The sequence below is a fragment of the Tyto alba genome, unplaced genomic scaffold (genome assembly GCF_018691265.1).
Source record: "Tyto alba isolate M040663 unplaced genomic scaffold, T.alba_DEE_v4.0 Super-Scaffold_16, whole genome shotgun sequence".
Taxonomy (NCBI): Eukaryota; Metazoa; Chordata; class Aves; order Strigiformes; family Tytonidae; genus Tyto; species Tyto alba.
In genome coordinates this window covers 8,866,625-8,883,136 of record NW_024881278.1, presented here as the reverse complement: position 1 = coordinate 8,883,136, position 16,512 = coordinate 8,866,625, and the positions used below count along the sequence as shown (strand labels likewise).

The 16,512-nt window shown below is 43.1% G+C and overlaps 1 protein-coding gene across 4 annotated transcripts in view; it reads right to left on the bottom strand.

Moving 5' to 3' along the window:
- Positions 1 to 11,815, bottom strand: part of RALGAPA2 (Ral GTPase activating protein catalytic subunit alpha 2) — a 166,326-nt gene extending 154,511 nt beyond the window's left edge. For all 4 annotated transcript variants that reach the window (XM_042789382.1, XM_042789380.1, XM_042789383.1 and 1 more), the window contains exons 1-3: positions 11,441 to 11,815; positions 2,512 to 2,622; positions 1,789 to 1,838 (exon numbers count right to left, since the gene is read on the bottom strand). In XM_042789382.1, the coding sequence (XP_042645316.1) occupies positions 1,789 to 1,838; positions 2,512 to 2,622; positions 11,441 to 11,546 (267 nt within the window). In that variant the 5' untranslated portion in view covers positions 11,547 to 11,815. The remainder of the gene's footprint in view (positions 1 to 1,788; positions 1,839 to 2,511; positions 2,623 to 11,440) is intronic.
- Between the last annotated feature and the right edge of the window lie 4,697 nt (positions 11,816 to 16,512).

Below are 16,512 nucleotides of genomic sequence, written 5' to 3'. Positions count from 1 at the left end.
TCACCGGGGGTGGGGAGGGAGGAGGAAGAAGAATTTCTCTGCCCCAAATATGTTCCTAGCAGATGTATGAGCTCATCTTCTCTGACACTGACTCATGCAAAAATCCTACAGCAGACTTTTACTAATAACCTAAGTAGCAGAAAACACTTAGATTTTCAGATTTCAGTCTGAAAATGTAGTCTTGTAATTAAAGGAGCAAAGGAGAAGAGGAAAACGGAGATGAACTTGCTACATCAAAGTCAGAAGATGAGACCACAAAAATCCCAGCATTTCATGTTATCATTTTAATGGCCATTTTTTATCTTACTGGCATATTAGGCTAAAGAGCATTGTTTTTAATGTCAGTGTAAATATTATTTTAATTACAAACTACACATCAGTGAAAAAAAAATGAAGCCATGTATTTCTGAGTTTTTTAGTTTGGGTTGTTTTGGGTTTAGTTTTTTTTCCATTTTTAGATGGAGGGATAAGAGTTGAAAACACTTAACCTTCATTTTAACTTCTAGTGTCCCATTTACAGTTTGGGGCTTTTTTTTTACTACACCTACCAAAAAATAACCCAAAATATAAACTAATTTAAGATTTCTGTGATGCAATACTCAAGTAAAAAGTTAGTAGCTGGATTAACAAAGAGAAATCAACAAATGTGTGTATTTATCCTTCAGAGAGAAATCAGGCCAATTATTTACCTAATGAATTGTTAAAAAAAAAAAAAAAACCACAAAACTAAAGGTGCCACTGATCTCTGACTTCAGAGACAGGTAGAGATTACACCAAGACTTCTGGTGTGTATTATAAAAACTTTTTTATATGTTAGGCTTTCATCTGGTCCAGTGATATTTTTCTCACATCCAAATATATTTAGGTAGTATCTCTAATTAAAGAGGAGGCTTGGAAAATGATCTATCACAGTCTATTCTTCTTTAATTTAAAGGCACCCTAATTTGATTATGCAAAAGTTAGCTAGTTAACATTTCCTCCCTAGACACTGCAAATACTATGACTACCAGTGCTGTGAAGGATATACTTCTGGAAGTAAAAGATGCTCCACTGAATAAAATAATAATAAATAAAAAAAAAAAAAGTTAAACAAATTAACATTTCACACACTGATCAAAGTGATAAGCAGTAGTTGACAACTCTCATCCTTTTATTTCCTTGTGCTGCAAGGCCAAATACTGCAGTCATAATAGATGCCTCTGTCTGAAAGGAGTAGAGCCCAAACTCCTGCTGGGACACATTCAGAATAAACACAACACTGAACTTGATACTGACAAAGTGTAGCAAAAAAAGTACTGTTGTTTTCAACTAGCCCTCCATAAAATACAGAAGCAATAACTCAGTTAATTTAAAAAAAAAAAAAAAAAAGAGAGAGAGAAAATAAAAAAGTCTGTTTTGAAAGCTTTAGCCTAACAGAGGCTATGAAACTATTGATCGCTTGCTCCCAAATTCTACTCAAAAAAAAACCAGGGCATTTTCAAAGAGTTGCTCTTCAATTCCCTAAGACAGATATATTACTGTATGATTTTCAAGTCACTTTGAGAAAATCTCTTAATTCTAGATATTCATTCAACCAACATTCCCACTGCATTGTAAACTTTTTGTTGTTGTAGCTGAAAACTTAATGCACACTCTAGTTCTTTTCTGCCTTTCACCTTGAATAGTCATGGACACCTACTGTCATTTGGATTTAGACCTGGTTTCACCTCTCATTGTAAAGGTCTAAGTAAGCACATAATGACAAAGGGATTTAAAATAAAAATTAGTTTCATTGTATGGAAAACTTACTTCAAAAAGAAAGAGAATGGAGTCCAGCTCCTCCCTTTGCGATTTATTCCCTGCGAAACAGAAAATAATATTGTTTGCCATAAATATACAGTATGACGCAGACAACAAAATTACTGTTGTTATTCAACTGAAGTCTAAGATGCTGCACTCAGGTTTTTTTTTTTTTCTTCATCCTTATCTAATATCAAGAGAGCAAGAAGTTGCCAAACTTCCGTGTCTGTCTCTCTTGTGATTATGAATGAGGGACATGTAGAGTCCCAGATCTGCAAAGCATTGCCACTGTGCTCATCTCCAAGAAAACAGCTATTTCTACCAACGTATCTTCAACACTGAGATTTGTTCTGTGGGTCTCTGGCGATGTTTCAGTTCAACAGACCTATGTGTAACTGTAGGATGAAGGCCTTCAATACTTCAAAACAAGATGAGAGGATACATGTATAAATGCACAAGACCTGATTTTTGTGCTGAAATAACATTTAGCTATAAAAATGTATTTTGAATTCTTTTCAGTTACTTATGACATTCAGAGAGCAATTTCCCATGCTCATCTCTTCTGATACCATAAAAATCAAATATCCATACTAATTAATAATACATGAAACTATTAATGCAAATATAGATAATTACAGACTATATAATCATTAGATAATCTCTACTAGAATGCTTTTGAGAACAGACAGGGGAAAATGACTCACCAATCACTGCCGAAACTCTAAAACTTACCTTTTTGTTTCAAGCTATTTTCCAGTGTTATGAAGTTTTCATAGAATATAAAATAAATTTGAGAATAATTGTTCTCAAAAAATTGCTTCAGGTCACTTCCATCCACAATATCTGAAAGAAGGAACAAAGGGAGTTATTACACAACATGAGAAAGCTGAAAATTGTTGTCTTCATGAAAGTTTAGAGTACGAAATAAATGCAATCCAAAACAATTTTAGTGACATCATTAAATATTCTATACTAAATTATGATTCCATCCTTGCAAGTAAAATAGGGAAATTTCCATTTCCACTTAAATTAGGAAAGTTTGCAGTGTGGCTTAGGTTTATTCATTAAAAAAAAAAAAACAAAACCAAACCAAAATAAAAACGTCAATGGGATGTGTCTTAGATATCTAAGTGGCTTCAGTGGCTTCTATATCATCAAAACAAGCAGGTACTGTTGGAAAAAACAAACGCCAGCAATGATTTCTATACGCAAATTGTAAATCCAGTTATTAAATTTATCTGACAAGCAGATCAATTCAGAACATATAATATTTGCAATTCATTTAGCAGAAGAATGGAAACCCAAGCATGCATAACATCCCTAAGCCTTAACTCAGGTCTAAAATTTGAAATAAATTTACTTTTTAAGAAGGAGAAAAACCCAACGTTTTCTAAACCTGATATTTGCAAAAACACACTTTAACTTCATCTGTTTGCTCTTTATTGTAACTGATTTGGTCAAGAAAAGATAGATGATTCCACCCAAAATTAAGAGGATAAAGGGCAAGAATTATTAACAACACGTCTTCTCATTGAAGTTTCACCTCTCAAGAAACCTATTAATTAATCAAGACAACGAAGCTGACTACAACAAGATGACCCAATAATATCACACAACTACAGAAGAAAGAATGTCTTTAGCCTTGGACAGTGGTTTGGGGTTGGGTTTTTTTTTTTTTAAATAAAAAATTAATACCTTTTCGATAGTAAGGCTTTGTTTGGTTGCTTATACTATGGAAACAAGTAGTGCATGGAAACTCTTCTACATGATATTTGTTTCCTACAAACTACTGGTCTTGAATTTGCAAGCTAAGTGCAATTACTCCTCTCTGAATGCGTTCTGTTAAACACAACTGTAGGAGAAAACAAGGCTTTCATTTACAGGGATTTCATACGAAGGAATGAGGTCATTAAAATCTACACAAAAAGGAAACTTTCCCTTTAAATTGTGAAAGAGGAGAAAGGAACTGCCTCATCAAAAAAAGTAAATTCTCTTTTTCTATAAATGTGGCATTTCAGTGGTGACTCATCTGTTACTCTGATGTAAGCATGCATTCTTACAGCTACATCCTTTTCCTATTGAACTATTTTGTTCCTTATATTCCTTAGCAAGATACATAGGAGAACACTTTCTAACCCCAAGAGGCCAATAACAATATTCCCATTTACTGCCCTAAGAGTAGACATTCATTCAGAAAGTACGAATTTCTTGCGATTCTGCATGTGAATTGTCATCCTTATACCACTGCCCATTTCGCTTAAAAAAATAAATAAATAAATCCGAAATGTAATGAATACGCCACACACCCAACAATTCCATTGCTCGGTCAGACACACAGCTTGCTTGGACATTTCACTTCCAAATTCCTTAATTTTCTGCATACGTTTCGACACCGCCATTTCTCTACTCCTTCGCCGCGTACGTGTTCCCGGTGAGGAGCAGTGGAAAGCGGCGCCGACCACAGCGGCTCCCCCACGCTCCTCCGGGCACCGGGGAGGCAGGCGACGTGCCCGACCCGGGGGTGGTGGCAGGCACAGCCCCTCCGCCGCCAGCGTGCCCGCGTCCCCCACCCTCCTCCACTGCTCGCCCCGGAACCCAGCTTCTGCCGCCCGCCGCGCCGGCGGGCAAGGCTGCTTCTCCAGGGGGCTTACCAGGAGCTGGCAGGTAGCCCGGCGCAGTAACTGGCATCACTGCTATATAGATATTTGTTTAACTTGTGGCAGGGTAAGGCTCATTCTTCTGTTCTCCTCGGGGAACGTTTCACGCACTGTTCATCATTTCAGATAAAATAAAAAAATGACTTCCGGCAAATCACATTGACTGAAGAAGTATTTATAAATGGCAAGGTACGGGTTGAATTGCAGGTATTCGGTTATATTTTTATATTTATATTTTTACATTTACTCACAAATAGCTCTCGGGTTACTGCTGTTGTAAACACCACCTAGCAAATTCAAAAATCTGAGCACTGAAATCGAAGGCAAGCTGGCAAACGTTATCAGCCATGGCCTTCCAAAAACATGTATATTGTAACTCCGTTGCCCAAGCAAGGATAGGTGATCCACTGGCTAACGCTCCTGATTAATTAACACTTTACAGCTTTTACAGCAACATACAGGAAATAGCAAGACATTCATGAGGGTACACATGACAACTCGTCTATATAGAAGATGAAACAGTTGGCTCATTAGGTAACTGCAAATCACCCTTACTTGCCTTACTACAGTTTAAAATTTAGGGAAACAATCTACTCAGGTATCATTTAATAAGAATCTGAGTTTATTGCCAAGCTCTCATTACTCTTCCTCATATAAAAAAAATCTAGAGGGGACAATAATTGTGTCTTTAACGTACCAACTTTCCTTTTATTTTTAACTACCAAACATTATTGCAGTCATTTAAGTAGTTACAAGTCCTGCCTTAATTTCATGAACTTCCAAAGTCCCTTGGTTTTATGTTACTTACACAAAGTTCTCTCAATCCTGAGGGGTTTTCTTTATCTCAAGTACTTAAAAAATTAAAGGAGATGAAGAGACAACCTTGCAGTCATACCCTGGTTGATGATAAACTTTTATTATTAGTAGACTCACCCCAGAAACTACATACAATTTTTACTCACCTTTAAAAAAAAAAACAAAAACAAAACCAAAACAACCAACCAAAAAAAAAAAACAAAACAAAACAACAGAACACACACACAAAAACCAAACCCCAAAAAACTCCCACTTTTTCAGATTAGAGCTTTACATGCTAAATAAAAGCCCAAAATATAATTTTCCTTGATTTCTTCAAAGGAACATCAGCATGGAAACATACCATTACCAAAAAACACCCTTCAATTAAAATAGTTTCTAAAATAACTTTAACACCTCAAATTTCACATGAAATCCAAGGAACAACAGCTGTTCTAAATTCAGTTTGGAAGCAGTCACTTTTGAATGTCTCCAAATGAAAATTTCCACTAAGCCTGTATTAACCTAGCTTTACAGAGCTGTGCAAACCAAGACAGTGCCATAAGTAAAAAAAACCCACTGCTCTACTTTATTATCTCATTTTTGATTGAGGGAGTTAAATTAAAAACATGGGTTTTCTTAATTTGTATGTTTTAAAGAAAAAGATTAAGGATTGCACTTAGCAACCTAACAAATTTCACATTTAATCTAAACTGTAGTCTGTGTGTAGCAGTATCCAATCTACTGTCCGCTGCTCAACAGAGAAAAGGATAAAAGCAATGGACATGAGCAGCACTCCACATCTGTTAGCAGCAGTACTCCTAACACATACACCAATGTACAAAACATTGCCATTTTCCAGCTCAGGATTTAAATAGCAGATTCTCCAACAATGTGGTTGAAATACACATAAAGTACTGTAACTCTGGAAACAGCTCGGCTTTTATGCGTGCATCCAGGAGTGAAGTGCCACAGCACAGGCTCTGAAGTGCATGTTATTAATTCAAACACCACCCTGCACCCAGTCTCCTGATGCACAATTTAGTCCATCAGTACGCTCAAAACCAAGGGTGAGCACATACATGGTCTAACGACCCACCTCAGCAAATACCAAGGTTCAGGATCCACACAACCCACAAATCTGTAAAACAAGTTGGGTTTGGCAACTGCACCAAATCAGCACTACTTTCCAAACAAGGTTACCATCCTTAAGATTATTCAGTATTAAAAAATTAAAAATCCAGACCCTTAACTCAATAGTTGTCACCATCTTCCAGGCAGCTCAGTGCATTCAATAGCAGCTATGGGTAAGCTCCCACTTTTTCTTCCTTCTAAGTGTAATGTGAATGGTAGTGGCCAACTTAAATCACCAGAGATTGTTCATAGAGACTACCTGTAGACCAACTCTGTAATTTCCAGCCTTAAACAAACAAAGTTCTCAGTCAAATCACACTCAAAGTTAATAAGAACACCATCACCATGAAAAAAAGGCTCATCACCTTCACGAAACAAAAACCTGAAAGTATCAGTACTTCACCCCGTTTTATGCATGAGCAGAGTGACATCATCTAGATTACAGAGCAGACAGTAGCTGTTGTTCCTATTGCACCATTATTCATAAAAATCACTGTGTCATGACAGAGCAATTCTTGAAACATGAAGAAGAATTCAAGGGAAATACACTACACCATGCAAAGATGTTAAAATAAACCTTTCAATTGTATCTGAGGAGGAAACACTGAAAGACATGTTTCAGTTTTGAACATAATATTTTTACCCAAGAACAGCCACAGAAATAAAGTCTTAAAGAGCAGAGATACATTTTTATGCTGAAAAAAATCCCTTACAAACTGCTCTGGGAAACTGTGTAGAGTGCTTAATTTATGGCCAGTGTGAAAGAGCCAAACTTGTATGTCGCCACCACCACTTATAAGACCATTATTTTTCAAGTCTATCCTAAAAGAAGGCCATGCTGTTGACACTTTCACACCCTGTATTTGGAAAAAAGTTCCTACTGACTTTACAAAAGTTCTGAAGGTTAGCATCTTTATAGCAATAAAAGAAATAAAAGAAATTCTCTGGTCGTTTACCTAACAAGCAAACATCCACCTTAAAACAATTTTGTTATTCTGGTTAGTGTTTTGTATTGTCATACTGGCAGAGTACCCCACAGAAAGAGAAACTCAGATGCTAAAGGGCTGTAGAGACTTGGAAGATGTTACAAGCAACAAAAACTTATAAGGAATCTTTTATTTCAGTTTGGGTATTGGACAAACTTACAGAGATGGTAGCTAGGAGACTTGAAGCAATCAGAAACTGGGTGTTATTGATCCTGGTGCTCCCACAACCCCTTATTTACAGAAATACATGTTCCTTTCCCTCACCCCTCCCCTATTATCATATTTTCTCTGATTTTTATCCTCCTACATCAGTAGGATCTCAGAAGAGCAACTGTCATTTTGTTTACAATTTAATTCCTGTGATTTAAAACTAACAAAGGAAGGAAAGATGGCATCTCCTAAGGAAACATAAGAACAGAAGTTATTTTGAGAACATGTGCCACTACGGCCTGAATGAAGTAGTTGGAAACAGGGAGTAAAATGACTGGGGTGAGAAGAACACGAAGACATGCACATTCCTACCCCTGGCCAGCACAAGCAGTGTCACACTGGAGCAGGGGCATAAAAAGAAGGGGGGGGAGCGGGTTGTGGAAAGAAAAATCCAACTATTTTTGAGCCTTTATACCAAAAGCTTTGTTTTTCTTAAATACAGGGTAAGTTCTTACTATGTGTTGTTTCATCTTCTGTACTGAATAAGACCATAAAACACGTACTTCCAACAATATCTATGAAGATATTATCTTCAAAAAGCCACTCCTGTATTATCTAAAATGTTTACGTTGACATTCTCAAAAGCAGACATCTCAGGATCAGAACCAGAGCCTGCTTTGACATAGTCCCTGCAATAAAACATATCTACCAAAAGACAGCCAGCTGTCATATCACAGCACTTCAGCCAATAAGTCACTAATATGCTACCCAGCCCGCCGGCACTGATAACAATTTTCACTTAAAACCAATGCTCAATAATAAGTTTGATCAAAAAAATCAGGTCACTATCTTCAAATGTAACAGACACTTGGAAGAAAAGATATTTCCTGAGAACTGACAGGTGTATTTTTTCCTCCCCTTGCCAACTGGGTAATAAGCATCTTTACAGAAAACCATCAGACAACACTACCTTCTGTACCATCTGCTTTAGGACATAAATTAATTTTGTCATGCTAATGGGCATATTTTGCCATTTGTTCCACCCATCAGGTCTGTCACAGAAGCCTGACAACCTCCTCCCTACCGCCCAGGCACACAAAAACACAACACTCCCGTAAGAGGGATATAACCAAGAGCCATAGCAAGCCCAGTATTTCATCTTAAACCAGCCATGTCTTGGTTTCAGGCACGTCCTTCTGAGAGGCTGAAAGGGGAACATTCACAGAAAGTTCCTATACTTCTTATTCCTTCACGTCCATTCATTTTAGTGAGGCTGGTGGAAAAGGAAGAAATGTAAAGCTGTGAGCTCGCACTACAGTCTCTTAGACCAGTCTTTCTCAGAATAGTTTCACAAAACATTTTAAACCTCATCTCATAAACAAAGAATTTCGCAAAATTTTTTTACAATGAAATTTGACATTATTTTAATATTGTTTGTATAGCACATGAGCAATAAGACATATATAGTTAAAAGGCATATCATAATGCAGGTAAGGTATCTTCTGTCTTTTCAAATTCCTGCCCTTAGGCACTTAGATTCATGGGATGATATTAAAAAAAAAAAAAGCCAAACCACAAAGCCAACAAAACAAAGTATTTTATATACCTCCAGTACAAGAAATGTACACATTTGGTCCCCAGAGGGAGATTAACACAAAGGTGACCACCAGATTGCCAACTATGGAGATTTTTTTTACATAAACTTACAGAATAGGAGAAATTTATTCCCAGGGCAGTCACATACCCCTCAGTCACAGCTAACTCAAAAGCAAAGGGTCAATACTGCTCACAAAAAAACATGCAGACTGCAGGTGCTGAGGGCCTCTGACACGCAAGCCTTTTGTCTCCCACCGCCAGGCACAGTGGTCAGAACTCCTGTGAGTCCAAATCATGAAGCTTAAATATCTATGGATTGGGGATACTGAACTTACATGTATTGTTGCTCAAAAGACGAGCAAGACCAGTTCACTTTTAGAGGGTGACACAAGACCACTTACGTATTTGTTCAGCACTTTGTCCACTAAGCAGTTATGCGCAAAAATCTCTTTTTCAGATTAGCTATTTAAATGCAGTAGATCACAGAGAAATTAAGTCTTTAAATCACAGTGACGATTACTCACACCTGTAAGAAACACATCTCCCAAAAAACAGCAAGGTGCCCATAACAAGCTAAGCTATCACAGACTCTTTACTCATTCATTTCCACGCTCTCAGAGTACAACTTCCTCAGGGGGGACCATCCCGAGGGAGACTAATTGCTACTCTCCTCCCTCAGGATCATACTCAGCGTCCTCACCACAAAAGCTCCTTGCCTTGCTACAGTACATTCAAAACTTCTTCTGTACCTTTTCATCCCACCAGCATAACGTGACAGGAAAAAGCTTTTAATCTCAAACTCAATCTCGAGCACCACTGACGAGCCCACGCTCCAAACCACAGCGAGGTTCCTCAGTGCAAGTCTTGCAGCCTCGTGCACGTACCAGGCGGAGCACTGAAGGGGAAAACCTTGGCTCTACGAGGCCTGAGCTCCTCCCTGGGCAGCAACTCCGGCTCCACACACCCTTCACACCATCCACAGCAAGCACATAGGGGGTCCAAGGGGAGCAACAAGAATGCTAAAGGACCAGGGAACTCCTCCTCAGCAGAGGATACATCAGCCAATGTCTGCTCTCTCTTAATGAGCCACACTAACCCCAGGCCCTCTCCTCCAGCCAGTTATTTATCTCTCACAGCTCATCACACAATGTTTTTGAGGCTCCTACATACCTGCCAAACTTGATGGAAATGGTAGACTAAAAAAATGATTAGAGTACACAAGAAGCACAAATCAGATCATTTTCCCCTCCTTGTTTCTCAGGAGAACAATCTAAAGATAAACAAGTACTAACACTGTCGCTGATTCTTCTGAATTGGGACAGTGCACAAAAGCTCTTAAAAGAGCATTTTGCTGCTGCAGTTTGCTGACTAACAAAGAACACGACACCACCCAAATTGTCGCAAACCATAGCTCAAAGCCGAAACGCATCAACTAGCTTCAGTGTTCAGAATAAAAATGACCAGGGTTAAGGCTGCAACTGTAAGGCGACATTAGAGAAAGAGGTTCAACCTTGCCACAGAAAAGGGAAGGGCGTAACTAAATACTATTGCATGACCCCCTTCAAACTTTAAAAAAAAAAAAAAAAAAAAAAAAAAAAAATTAGTCTTGTCAACAAGAGCAGAGTTGCTATGAATGCATCTTCCGAAGAACCCTGCAGGAAATACATTAATACATTTATGTCCTAGTTTGTACACAAACAACAGGGCTACATCACAAATATTTTGACACTGGGCAACACAAGTTTGCAAAGCCTGGAGCAGCAAAACGCACCGGTAACTTTCCCTAACACAGCTCCTGTAACTTTGAAAGGACTCGCGCTGCTACCTTTCCGCAGCCATAACCAGGAGAGCTCGCAGAGCGACCCAAAACTGCAAAGGGGGCTTGAAGAAAGCTGATGAAACCCAAGGCAGAAAGGGGTCTCTCCAGCAAGGGTTGCGCAGGAGACGTTTTTATCGCCCAGTGTTACTCCTGCCTTGAGGACAGCTCTTACCTAGCCACCTCAAACGGCGGTACAAAATGGCCCGAGGCGCGCTGGAGGGTGAGCGTGTCCGCGGCTGCGGGGTCTGCCCTGGCGACCAGCGGGCACCGCCACCACCTCCTCCCCGCGGAGTGGGGCAGCGGCTCCCGCCCACGCCCCGGCCGCTGCCCTGCCCGGGGTCCGCCCGGCCGCCGGGGCTGCGGATGGACGTGGGGAGCTGCCAAAGCGCGGAGAAGCCCTGAGGGGAACCAGGAGGTTGGGGGGGGGGGGAGGGTTAGGGGAGACTCCCCGCCCCCTCCCCGCGCCCCCCTCACACGGCGAGGCGGGAAACGGGTCAGCGCCCCGCCGGCCGCCCCCCACTCACCCAGCAGCGCCCGGAGGTGCTTGAGACGGGTGAGTACGTCCCGCTTGGGGTCCAGCGCTTTCTGGGTGGATTTCCTGACATCGGCGTGGCCCTTCCTGGAGAACATCCCGGCTGGGAGCGGCACCCGGCGGCTGAGGGGAAGGGGCTGTCCCCCACCCCCCCCCGACTCACGACGGAGCCGCGGCCCGCGCACGGCTGTTGTCCACGGAGGGGGGCTGAGGGCCCGGCAGGTGCGGGAGGGGACGGGCGCCCACAGCCCCGCCCGCTACGGCCGCACCGCCCCGGGCTGCGGAGAGAGAGGAAGGGAGGGAGGAAGGGCAGCGGATGGGAGCGTCCCCGCCGCAGCCACCGCCACCACCGAGCTCGCCGCCGCCGCCGCCGCCCGGATGGGCGTGCCAGTAGGGAACGGGCCGGCCCCGCCGCCGGCTGACCGCCCCCCGCCCGGCCCCGCCGCACTGCGCAGCCGCGTCGCCGCCGCCGCCCGCCCCCGCCGCGGCGGGAAAACTACAACCCCCGGCGTGCCCCGCGGCGGGCGGCTCCGCCGCGGGGCACGCTGGGAGCTGGAGGCGCCGCGCCTCGCCATCGCCTTTGACGTCACTGTGGCGTCGCCCTGACGTCACGCCTCGGTGGCGGCAGGGTGGGCCAACCCCGGTGGCACTTCGGAGGAGGGGGCTGGCAAAGCGGGCACCTGCCTGGCCTCGTCCCCACGGGGCGCGGGCGCTCCCCACAGGCCCAGCACCCGGTTCTCCGGCCTCTAGTTTCGCAAGCGGGGTCGTTCCTCTCCGGGCAGAGAGGCCACAACCCTCCTTGGTCAGTGAGAGCACCACAAGTGGCGGTGCCAAGGCCGTGGAAGGTCCGGCTTTGTGTGGGGCTCGGGCCAGCAGTGGCCAGGGGCAGGCTTTCCGGGGTGAGCTGCTACAATCCCCGATGTCAGGGCGGTGCGCTGATTCGTTGGCGATGGGTGCGCCGTTGGGAACTGGCACCTGGCTACGCTGTGGTTCAGTCCTGGGGAAAGCTTTCCGGTTTTGCGTGGCTGCTTGTGCTGTAAATGTGTAACTAGTAAGTGCTATCTTTACTGCCACGACACACAGGAAAGGTAAAAAGCTGAGCAGGTTCACAGCTGGACAACAAAAGCAGGATTTGCCCCACCGTTAGAAACCAGCAGGGTTTCAGTTAAATGCTCTCAGATCCTCTCAACAAAAATCCTGGGTAGGAAAGTAAGTTTTAATAAGTTCCAAGGTAGGATGAGTTCCTAAAAAAGAAAGCAGTGTGTTTCAGAGAAATAAGTCGCGCATGTACTTCTTAGTTTTTAACAAAACTACTCACAAATTAATTCACGTCATACAGAGACTGGTTTTCAGCCATGAATCATTGTAGAAAAATATCACAAGAATTATTATTGTTAGGACCGGAAAGCATGTCACTGCCGCATCTCGCTTCCTCTGAGCCCTCTCAGGGATCGTTTCTTCCATGAAGGCCAGGAGTCACCAAAGCAACATGTCAACAAGCCCTAAACATGTCCTGCTGGTGAAAGGACAGTCACAGCTTCTGCGCTGCAGGGACACCACCCCTGGGGTGGCCACATGGCAAGCGAGATCATGGAACTGGTCTGGGTGAAAATTAACCTGTCAAAATAAACAAATAAATAAGCAGCAGGAGTTTGTGGTGGGAGGAGGCTGCAGTCAGTGCTTGTGGGCACTGCTGGTTGCACGACCATGGCGCAGCAGCCGGGTTCAGGAAGGTGGAGAGCAAAGACTGGCTGTGCCTCATGGTGCCACCCTGTAGGGTCACCAAACCTTGTGGTATTCCTGCTGCTCTTTAACGACCCACTTCCTGGAGCCACAGGAAGATAAATAGTGCCGATATACAGCTTTTTTTTTTTTTTTAATTAATCCTTTTTCTTACACAAAAAAGTTTGAACACATGACCTTGGAATCAGACATAGAGAATTTATTGTCGCCTGATTGTCTGTTGTTTTGGAGCCCGTTTAAGGCTTACAGTAATTCATATTGCATATTCTTCCCATAATGCTGGTACACAATGTCTCATTCTAGAAATGTTATAAATCTTCAACAGTTGTCTAAAATTTTTGGTCACGTTGCAAATTGAGTATCTGCAGCTTCCTGAGAAGAGTGAATTGGGTCATTCCAGCTTTTCCCTTTCATTGCCACAAATGAATATATGCAATTGGCTGAGGAAGCACATGGCTAAAATCTTGGCTTACTCTTTTCTTTTTTCTTTTTTTTTTTTCCTTCCCTTTTATTGTAATTGACTTAGAAAAACAACACCTTTCAGTTTGTCTCTTCTGGCAATTTCTGATCGTTCCCTGTTTTTGTCTTTTTCTGCTTTGTTAAAAAAAAATATCGTTATTGCAGATAAAGCAGTTGTGATTATATGGCTGCTCTAATGTCTGATAACTTTTGTGACAACTAGGAAAGCATTTTGGTGCTTAGCACCTAACTGTATAGCTTTAGGCTCTAAGTGTTTTAAAGTTTGCCAGAAATTCTTCTCATGAAAAGCTCCACAGAATATAGATCCCTGACTTGAATCTTAGTGCTCTAGGAGGGCAGTCCTTTCTCTCCCTATTAGGTCCTGGAAAGTGTGGTCATGTGAAGAGCTCAGTGAGTCAGCATCGTTTAACATTAGCATAATTAGAATGGTTTGGGTGGTTTTTATCTTGTGTGCTTTAATTACAGAGTTAAGGTTATTTGAACTTGCCTCTTGTGCATCAGTGAGCTGCAGAGATTAAAAAGTGCCCCTGATGCTGTACATACGTAGATGGTGGGGAGTTAATTCACTGTGGGGCAGGGTGTTCATACCCCGAGGCTGGAGGGTTGATGCTGGTGGGTGAACACGTCGTGATACCCAGGGGAGGTCTGAAGACCACCACCTTGTTTCCAGCAGCATTGAAAAGCCTGGTGCAGGGCTCATGGACCAAATTCAACCCTACTGCCATTACAGTTTGTGTATTAATGTGCTCTCTGCCTAAATGAGGACTCAAACTGATCTCTGCATCACTAGTGGGTCTTCTGAAATAAGAAATAAGGAGGCTGCTAAAGGGACGAACACTGACATAGTTCAGTGGGTTCCTGTGAGAAGGGGTTTTGGCCACTTGGCTGCAACGAGAAGTTCAAAGCTCCCAGAAATTAAGACACTTCTGTATGGGGTGTGATGAGACACTTTGTTTCTCAAAAGCTTCTTCTAGTTTTCAGAGCACACGTTATTTAGAAATACACAGTGTAATAAAAGCCTTTAAAAATGCAAGTTATCCTAAAGATCTCTGATGATTTTCCTGTTTATTTTTGATATGTCTTTGCATTAGCTGAATCATCATGGTACAAAACTGAATGATAAACCATTGATGTTCTAACTCACAGTTTGTTCTGGATGTCGTGTCATATAACATAGGACGGTATTTTGTTATGCTAGTAAATGCATCACCATATGTTGGCTAATCTTCTCAGCGTAAAAATCCTTTCTCTTTTATTAAGAACAAGCAGTCAGTATAGCAGCAAGGTGAAAACCCATTTAACAGTTTTTTCTTGTGAGTTTTAGGTAAGCAAATACATCCAAATGAGTATAACCTTTAGGAGCTCAGAATTATATGCATCTGACCTTTCACCTATTTGTTAATACATCATAAAATACAGCTTCTCAAATGAATCATTTATGAGTTGATGCAGCATAATGCAAACCAGAAATCACAGTAAACTTGCAGTATTTCAGCCTGTGTAGGGAAACCACTTGTAAAATGCTATGACTTGTGTTTTCTAACAATATCACAATTGCAATTTCCCAGAAAGCCAGATGATGCATTTCCGAAAGTTGGTGGTTAAGGTAGAACAATTTCCTGAAAGAGATTTGGTCATTCAGCTTTCAGGATCTGAAGTAAAATCTATATAAAGCAGTCACTTAGGGGGACAAAGCAGTAATCACTTATCACAGAATTGAATTTTTGAAGGTCACAGCCCAATGCGACATCCTAAGTGAGCTGAACGTATAAACGAAAGCGTGGCGGTGGTGTGAATGGGTTCAGTATTCATTTAGATAAGTCACTCCCTTGTGCAGGAATCTGCCTTTCCAGCTCTGTGTGGGTTTGGATGATACGGTGGGCAGACCCTCACTCCGCCTGGCTCCAGCGGAGGAAGACTAGCATCACATCTGTACGGGGGAGATTTCCGGGAAGTCGTAGCGCAGCCAAGACCCCCACAGACAAAAGAGAAAATGATGACCTCGAAAATAATGCCCCTGCAGTGTCTGGGCCGAGGAGGAAAGCCTCCCTGCCAGTCACAGCCCCTCTCTTGGCTGCGCACGGCTTGGCGCTGTGGAGAGCTGTTAGAGAAGCTGCTATTTCAGGCACCCCCTGCACATAAGCAATACAGGTGAGGGGCAGCACATTGCCAGTCTAAAATAGAATAGCCTAAATTATTAATACGCACTTACTCTACCGGCGGGCGCGCTATCCCTGGGTTGCGCAGCCCATGACCGTGGCAGGCATTGTCCCTGCTGCTTCTTGCAGCCGGTCCCTGCCGCTGGTGCCCCGCGCCTGCCTTCCCACCTCTGGGACGCTGTGAGGGACGCAGCGGGCAGGGGAGCTGGAGCACAGTGCGCAGTATTGGGCTTCGGTCGTGTTTTCTGCGCTTGCTTCTGGGCTGCCAGCTGCCCGGGCGCGGGCTGTCAGCTAACGGGAGCCCACGGAGGAGTGGCGGGACACATCCCCCGGTGGATTTTGAGCTGGAGCCAGTTGCTGGGGCTCAAGTCGCGTGAAGGGGAGGACGCTAAGCAGTCCTGTCCTCAGAGAGCTTTACTTTGGAAAGGAAAAGGCTTCCTGAAATTCCTCGAGACACAAAAGCTGCAGGTCCGCTGCTGCACCCTCCGAGGAGGGATGTTTCCCACGCCGCGCGCGTCTGCTTGCTCGCGCCCCTTCCCGATGCCGGGCGTCCCAAGGCCTGAGCACCGTCAAAGGACAGAGGAAAAGCTGAGCAAGGTCTCAAGCCCCAACAGAGCCGCGTGCCTGCGCAAGGACGGCTCTCCTGCACCAGGGCCATCCGTTTGCTGCGGGTGGAGAGTGA